Source organism: Salvelinus fontinalis, chromosome 36 (assembly GCF_029448725.1).
Source record: "Salvelinus fontinalis isolate EN_2023a chromosome 36, ASM2944872v1, whole genome shotgun sequence".
Taxonomy (NCBI): Eukaryota; Metazoa; Chordata; class Actinopteri; order Salmoniformes; family Salmonidae; genus Salvelinus; species Salvelinus fontinalis.
Genome location: NC_074700.1, coordinates 5783837 through 5792686, shown reverse-complemented (window position 1 = coordinate 5792686; position 8850 = coordinate 5783837). Strand labels below are relative to the sequence as shown.

At 46.0% G+C, this 8850-nt stretch overlaps 1 protein-coding gene across 1 annotated transcript; it reads right to left on the bottom strand.

Annotated features, from left to right (window-relative positions):
- Positions 1 to 3669: 3669 nt before the first annotated feature.
- Positions 3670 to 8620, bottom strand: LOC129835074 (zinc finger protein 16-like). Its single transcript, XM_055900438.1, has 3 exons — positions 7789 to 8620; positions 7391 to 7606; positions 3670 to 7022 (listed from the first exon to the last, which is right to left on the bottom strand). Exons 1-3 carry the CDS (start codon positions 8522 to 8524, stop codon positions 6313 to 6315), a joined length of 1662 nt encoding a protein of 553 aa, XP_055756413.1. The 5' UTR covers positions 8525 to 8620; the 3' UTR covers positions 3670 to 6312.
- Positions 8621 to 8850: the final 230 nt, after the last annotated feature.

The window sequence follows — 8850 nt, the reverse complement described above, 5'->3', positions numbered from 1 at the left end:
CAAACTGAAGCTGGAAAGACTGCAAATTAGCTGCGTTTCGTTTTACCGTTTTTCAATTTACATTTTTTTGTATATATCCATAAAAATTATGGCAGCTGATTCATGTTTTCAACTGGCTGAAAAAGGCTGCCTGCCTTTCTGTCTCGTCCCGACACGTTCATTACTATAGAACAGCAGGAGATCGAATTTGAATATGGAACAGAGTAAATAGTCATTTTAACGTCATAGATTTAGCTGGTGGCAACTTGTGGAATAGACACCAGATGGAATGCAGTTTTAACCAAACAGCATTCAGGATTAGACCCACACATTGTATAAAATGCAGAAGAGCATTAGGGGGACGTTCATTGAGGTAGAACTTGAGGGCCTCTAGGCTGCCCTGATGGGGGATGTTAGTGAAGAAGTACTCAAAGTTGTGTCTCCATATGTCAGTCTCTCTCTAGCAGTTGGAGAGTTGATGCATGGCTAGGCTCAGTGACTGATGGAAATCCCTAAGGGTATCGTCTCTGAATTACAGCACACTGCAATGGGGGATTCAAGTGTGTGTGTGTCCCCACAAGAATAGTAGACTAAGACAAATTTCGCAAACTGGGGACATTTTGTTAGCGTGTGTGCGCGCGTGAGAGAGAGAGAGCAAGAGAGGGTGATAGAGAATGTGAAGGAAGGAGAGGTGTAGTCAGGACATCTCCATTTGATGCATGTTGATTGCCATGCAAGGAGAAGAAAGAGTACTTGAGTGTAGCTACAGTATAGTACAAGCATTCCCATTCACTTGCTGCACGGCTCTGTGGTTGAGCAGGTCTTTTCAGGTAGTGCATGACACACACATCCACACACACACACACACACTGCAGGTTAACAGGCTGTATACAGCAGAAGGTCAGTGCCTCCTACAGGCTGTGTGTGAGACGACCTGCAGTGTTACCAGACGAAGTAGGGGACAGTGAACAGAGCCTGCCATTTCTCACACAGACATACACAAGCGCACACACATATTTGTTCAATGCCAGGTTCCTTGTCACACTGTATCAATCAGTTCAAGGCATAAAGGCTAGTATCATGATGCAACCTGCACAGCATGGCTCTTTCATAGTGGTGGTAGCGTTCATACTGAATCATACTTAACCTCCCCTATTTGTCCATACACTTTCTTCCATCATTCAATAAGGATTTCCTTTTAATGTACAACCTGGTATTTTATTGCTGCTACATTTGGTCCTTGTAGAGCACTTAGGTCCATTGACAGGGGTGGTGAGCAGGAGAGCGAGTTGACCAAGATTAGTCGTTCCTGTATACTCTCTCTCACGAGAAAGTGACATGCTCAGCCATCATAGAGCCAGAGCAATTACTTGGCAGGAGTTTTGTCAGGCCTTAATAATAAAAAAACATGGAGGACAGGATGAGGACTGGAGTGGTCTTTCCTCTCTCTCTCTTCTGTCTCTGTCATCCATTTACCGCAATTGTAACTACTGTGCACTGAACAACAATATAAAACGCACCAAGTGTTGGTCCCATGTTTCATGAGGTGGAATAAAAGATCCCAGAAATGTTCCATATGCACAAAAAGCATATTTCTCTCAAATTTTGTGCACACATTTGTTTACATCCCTGTTAGTGAGCATTTCTCCTTTGCCAAGATAATCCAGCCACCTGACAGGTGTGACATATCAAGAAGCTGATTAAACAGCATGATCATTACACAGGTGCACCTTGTGCTGTGGACAATAAAAGGCCACTCTAAAATGTGACAAAACTGCACACAACACAATCCTGCAGATGACTCAAGTTTTGGGAGTGTGCAATTGGCACGCTGACTGCAGGAATGTCCACCAGAGCTGTTGCCAGAGAATTTAATGTTCATTTCTCCAACGTCGCTTTAGAGAATTTGGCAGTACGTCCAACCTCACAACCGCAGACCACGTGCATGGCATTGTGTGGGCGATAGGTTTTCTGATATCAAAATTGTGAACAGAGTGCCCCATGGTGGCGGTGTGGTTATGGTATCGGCAGGCATACGCTACAGCCAACAAACACAATTGCATTTTATCTCTGTCAATTTTAATGCACAGAGATACCGTGACAAAATCCTGAGGCCCATTGTCGTTTCATTCATCCTCCACCATCACCTCATGTTTCAGCATGATAATGCACGGCCCCGTGTCACCAGGATCTGTACACAATTCTTGGAAGCTGAAAATGTCCCAGCTCTTCCATGGCCTGCATACTCACCAAACATGTCACCACCCATTCGTATGTTTGGGATGCTCTGGATTGACTTGTACGACAGCAATTGAAGAGGAGTGGGACAACATTCCACAGGCCACAATCAACAACAGCCTGATCAACTCTGTTCGAAGGAGATGTGTTGTGCTGCATTAGGCAAATTAAACCAGATACTGACTGGTTTTCTGATCCACGCCCCTACTTTTTTAAAAGGTATCTGTGACCAACAGATACATATCTGCATTCCCAGTCATGAAATCCATAGATCAGGGCCTAATCAATTTATTTCAATTGACTGATTTCCTTATATGAACTGTAAGGTTAAGGTAACTGAGCTAAATGACTACCGCCCCATAGCACTCACTTCCGTCATCATGAAGTGCTTTGAGAGACTAGTCAAGGACCATATTACCTCCACCCTACCTGACACCCTAGACCCACTCCAATTTGCTTACAGACCCAATAGGTCCACAGATGATGCAATCGCAACCACACTGCCCTAACCCATCTGGACAATAGGAATACCTATGTGAGAATGCTGTTCATCGACTACAGCTCAGCATTTAACACTATAGTACCCTCCAATCTCGTCATCAAGCTCGAGACCCTGGGTCCCGACTCCGCCCTGTGCAACTGGGTACTGGACCTCCTGACGGGCCACCCCCAGGTGGTGAGGGTAGGTAACAACATCTCCACCCCGCTGATCCTTAACACTGGGGCCCCACAAGGGTGCATTCTGAGCCCTCTCCTGTACTCCCTGTTCACCCACGACTGCGTGGCCATGCATGCTTCCAACTCAATCATCAAGTTTGCGGACGACACTACAGTGGTAGGCTTGATTACCAACAACGACGAGACGGCCTACAGGGAGGAGGGGAGGGCCCTCGGAGTGTGGTGTCAGGAAAATAACCTCACACTCAACGTCAACAAAACAAAGGAGATGATTGTGAACTTCAGGAAACAGCAGAGGGAGCACCCCTCTATCCACATCGATGGGACAGTAGTGGAGAGGATATTAAGTTTTAAGTTCCTCGGTGTACACATCACGGACAAACTGAATTGGTCCACCCACACAGACAGCGTTGTGAAGAAGGCGCAGCAGTGCCTCTTCAACCTCAGGAGGCTGAAGAAATTTGGCTTGTCACCAAAAGCACTCACAAACTTCTACAGATGCACAATCGAGAGCATCCTGTCAGGCTGTATCACCGCCTGGTACGGCAACTGCTCCGCCCACAACCGTAAGGCTCTCCAGAGGGTAGTGAGGTCTGCACAACGCATCGCCGGGGGTAAACTACCTGCCCTCCAGGACACCTACACCACCCGATGTCACAGGAAGGCCATAAAGATCATCAAGGACAACAACCACCCGAGCCACTGCCTGTTCACCCCGCTATCATCCAGAAGGCGAGGTCAGTACAGGTGCATCAAAGCAGGGACCGAGAGACTGAAAAACAGCTTCTATCTCAAGGCCATCAGACTGTTAAAACAGCCACCACTAACATTTAGTGGCCGCTGCCAACATACTGACTCAACTCCAGCCACTTTAATAATGGGAATTGATGGAAATGTATGTAAAAATGTATCACTAGCCACTTTAAACAATGCCACTTAATATAATGTTTACATACCCTACATTACTCATCTCATATGTATATACTGTACTCTATATAATCTATTGCATCTTGCCATCTTTATGTAATACATGTATCACTAGCCACTTTAAACTATGCCACTTTATGTTTATATACCCTACATTACTCATCTCATATGTATATACTGTACTCTATACCATCTACTGCATCTTGCCTATGCCGTTCTGTACCATCACTCATTCATATATCTTTATGTACATATTCTTTATCCCTTTACACCTATGTGTATAAGGTAGTAGTTGTGGAATTGTTAGGTTAGATTACTCGTTGGTTATTACTGCATTGTCGGAACTAGAAGCACAAGCATTTCGCTACACTCGTATTAACATCTGCTAACCATGTGTATGTGACAAATAAAATTTGATTTGATTGTGATTTGTAAATACAGTAAAATCTTTGAAATTATTGCATTTATACTTTTGTTCAGTATGCTTCCTGCCGAGTCTGTTAACTTTACATATCATCAGGAATAGCAAAGAATAAAGGACCACATTTCCACAGTCAGCGGCCTGTTTTGAATGAATATGTTTGTGTTGCAAATGTATTGCCCTTCATGTTTGGATGGAAGTCTCTCTGGTATGTAGGCCTACTGGGCCAAAATGCTACTAGCGTTCTCCTGCTCTGTCTCTCTCTGCGGCTTTCCAACAATTCTGATGCCTTTAGTGAGAGCCACTGTGTGTGTGTGTGTGTGTAAAGGGCTTGTCGTGATCAGTGATGGAGTGTAGTAATGTTTATCTCCCTTTGATTGTCCCTCTGCAGGGGGCAGATGAAGACACAGCTGCACAGACACAGAAATGCAGTGCCCGCTGGTTATACAAACAAGTACACAAACACACACAAATCACCAAGGAACTCTGGGCACTGACTGTTTCTTAGAAGCGTACACCATTTAAACATTTTCTATTCCAAGTATGCCAATCCTTACATCACGTCCCTCTCCTTATCTTAGTCCACATAAGGAAGTCTTCGTCAATGGGGGAAAGTATTAGTATTATTGAAAGTACACTCACACAACACAAAGCACCACATAGGATGCAGATTGCCAATTATTAGCATTTCACATTTACCGTTTTAATATGAATTGTTTACCGGACAGTTTTTGTTTTCTTTTGTTATGTGTTCAACAGTCACATACAGTATTGGGGATATTTTCAGCTACACAATTGGGGTGAATTGAGACAAGAGGGGGCCATTTTCTTTCCATATAATTCACCTTGAACTGAATGTTTTCCTGAACCGTGTAGATAACTAGTCTGTTGAGAGAGGGGTTCATTTGAAAGGGCTACAGATATCAGGACTGCGTTCAGTTTGTCAAACGTTGCAGATAGAAATGCCATAGAGCCGAATTGATTCCTTGTTCTACATGCCAGAGAGGTAGCATAGAACTGAACAGAGGATTTCTCACATGACGATGTTGTCATCTTCATGCAGGTGGACATACCAAAAAGGTCTAAAGAATATAGTGTCAGTAATATAGGTTACGTCATTATAAAAAAAGAAGATAAAATGCCAACTCATCTGCTCTGGGCAGAATAGTCGCTGGTAGGTAAGTGAGGTTAAAACATTCAGCAGTACCACTGTGAAACTTAATTTGTGCAGTAATATAAGAAGTCCATAAGGTGGCAGCAGAGTCCCACTGTTCTTTTAGTAGTGTGAGTCCTCTTCCCAACAGGATATGCCTACATGGGTCCTATTTGAATACAACTAAAATGCATCCTTCCTTCCGTCCTTGCTTCCTAGAAATAATCCCTGATCTGACTGTTTTTTATTTATTTATTTAACCTTTATTTAACTAGGCAAGTCAGTTAAGAACAAATTCTTATTTACATTGACGGCCTACCCCGGCAAAACCATAACCCGAACGACGCTGGGCCAAATGTGCGCCGCCCTATGGGACTCCCAATCATGACCAGTTGTGATACAGCCTGGAATCGAACCAGGGTCTGTAGTGACGCCTGTAGCACTAAGATGCAGTGCCTTAGACCGCTGTGCCACTCGGGGTTGGCGAAACATATTGCTTTCACCTATACCATCATTAAGCAACAAGGCCCGAGGTACCTTATTGCTATTATTGTTACCAATGTAATGAAAGCAGTATACGGTCTGATATACCACAGTTGTCAGCCAATCAGCATTCAGGGCTCGAACCACCTAGTTTATAATGTTGAATAAGTCATGGATTATTTCACAGAACTGGGAAGGAGTGATGTGTTTCTGAAGTATTGGAACAGGGGCATGCTTTCATCTCTTTATCATGATGCACTTTGACCTTTCCCATCATGGCACCCTCCCTTTTGAGTCTGTATGGTGCTTGTCTTTAGACAGACAATGTTCCTGCCTCAGTCTACTCAACAGCATATCAATCAATAGGCTCCTGCGATGGCTAGGCTACACTTAGCAGTAGGCCAGCCTAGCTCCAAGGTAACAAGTGTCACTGTCACTGTATTGGGGTGCAGCGGTGGCTCTTGTAGGTGCCCAGGTGACGGAAGCTCCTCCCACATTGCTGGCAGCAATAGGGTGTGGCACCACTATGGATCCTCTGGTGGGTATAAAGGTTACCAAGCTCCTTGAAGCGCCGCCCACACTGCTGGCATGCGTAGGGGCTCTCCCCTGTATGCACCCGCTGGTGCCTCTTTAAGCCGGAGAGCACCGGGAAGCCTTTCCCACACTGGGGGCACGGGAAGGGGCTCTGCCCGCCATTGTGCCCCAGCCGGTGACTCTTCAATCGGGCAGCGTGCCGGAACCTCTCCCCACACTCGGGGCATATGAAGGGCTTTTCCCCTGTATGGATGCGCTGGTGCTGCCGCAGGTTGCCCAAGTAGTTGAAATGGCGGCCACAGTCGCCGCACTCGTAGCCCCCTTCCACTTTCTTCTCCCTCGTACCCCCCCCGCCTCCTCCTCCTCTTGCCAGGCTCACCCCCCCGGACCCAGCCGCCATGCTCCCACCTTCCAGCACCCCCAACCCCCGCTTGGAGTTACTGCTACCCTCCCCCAGGGTGAGGAGTGCGGTGGAGGTGGACTGCAGGGCGCTGTGGGTGCCGGTGGTGTTGCCGTGTATCAGTTTGATGTGTTCCTCCAGGAACAAGGAGTCGGGGCAGAAGGTTCCACACAGCGGGCAGAGGTATGTGTGGGAGGGAAACTGCTGGCCTGTGAACCGACACATTAATGATTACAGTTATTGCACTCAGTCCACTAGAGTTCCTAAGCATGGAATTGAAGCATGCAGCCAAAGCAGCAGCAATAAGGATTGGTCAGGTTGTCGACACACTGCAAAACATTTTTAAAAGTTGTATTTTTGCTAAATAAATGGAGCAAAAAAATTCAATGTGCAAAGATGAAGACCCTCAATGTCACAAATGAATGACCCTGAAGAAGGCATAGTGATGCTGAAATGTTGGTAAATACCCATTTAATTGCTGGGAGATTACACATGGAGTGTGCGACTTTATTTTGATAGTTCACAAATGAATGACGACATGAAATGAAGTGTAAAGGTCTTCTCCCTCTCCTCTCACCTGGTTCTAGTCGATCCACATGGTCCTCCACAGAACCGTCCCCCTCCCCTCCCGAAGAGCCCTGTGGGGCCAGGGGAAAGTCAGGGGTGTGGGCGTCACGGGAGAAAGGTGCTGAGGGATGCTCCAATCCACCATCCCTTTCGTTTGACTCATCACCCTCTTCCTCGTCTTTCTCTTCTTCGTCTGGTATTGTCTCACATTTAGGCTCCCTCATACCTGCATAAACGAACACATGGTTTGGCTTTTATGATGCCCATTTACAGAAAAGTCAAGTGGGCCTATACAGCCTTTACACAGACACATGCAATGGTGCAAGACTGGACAGAATCCTGCATATCAATTCCCAATGTATGCCCTACTACATGGCCAATGCACATAACAGTGATTGGTGAGTTTACCTTTCAAATCCGACGTGTACTCCACACCCGTCATCCATTCGTAGTCGTAGATCCGTTTGCTTCCCGATGGTAGTATGCCGAATAGGTCATCCGTGTTCGAGTCCGACTCCTCATCCCCAGACCCCGCGTCAGGGATGGTGTCCGGCCACAGGTTGAGGGAGTGCGGCTGGGGGTCGTGGCGGCTGTCCCTGTCACTACCAGACGGAGGATTGCTCGGGTCGCTGTCCGCTTCAGCCCCCCGTGAATTCTTATCTTTCATCAGATAATCGCAAATTGCATTGATGTTTTCTTTCTTTACACCAGGCATGGCTGGTTTGGCTTTCTTGGGCTCGTTGCTGTGCTTGTTGCCCGAATGTAAGTCTGATTTTCGGAATACAGATGATGCCTCGGTGGTCATTCCGCCGGGGTACGGGTCCCTACCGTCTCTTTGTATCTCCAGCCTTGCTTTAAGGACTTCAATTTCGTCTGTTTTCTCCCGAAGCTCAATTTTCAGAACGCGTATCCTGACGCTGACAATTTTCCTGATTTCGGACAATGCTGTCTCGAGCACCACTGTTATGTTTCTCCCAAGGTGTTCGGTGATGTCGTTCACCGAGCAGAGTAGCTCCTCGTCGGGTTCGAATTCCAAGAAATCATCGTCGGCTCTCGCCGTAGGCCCCGGCGTGTCCATGAATGCGTTTTGAGGGTCGGGCGAAAGGCTTGTTTCAGTGAAACTGTGGTTCCTTTTGCGGCTCATGTCTTTGCAGGCTTTAAAGTTAGCTAGCTAACAGACTAGCTACTGTGGTTGGTAGAATGAGCGTCTCGTCAGCAACACTTAAAAACTAACTTCCGGGTCATGGAATTTCGGGTGAATGTTCAAAGTACAAGTACCCCACGTAATAGTAGAAAAGTGCCATTAACCTGTATTTATTTATTCATGATGTATGAAAAATATTTGTCTAAACATTAACAATCATTCATATTTGTTCATATTTAAGTGACATTTGTATTACATTTGTGGTTTAGCACATGTTCCAAGGGCAAATAAATGCCCCATATGCATTACATAAACTGTCTTATAGA

Coding starts and splice junctions, on each gene's coding strand:
- LOC129835074 (XM_055900438.1), bottom strand. CDS start 8,524: ATGAGCCGCAAAAGGAACCACAGTTTCACTGAAACAAGCCTTTCGCCC. Junction 7,607..7,788: donor GTACACGTCGGATTTGAAAG/GTAAACTCACCA, acceptor TCGTTTATGCAG/GTATGAGGGAGCCTAAATGT. Junction 7,023..7,390: donor TGTGGATCGACTAGAACCAG/GTGAGAGGAGAG, acceptor GTCGGTTCACAG/GCCAGCAGTTTCCCTCCCAC.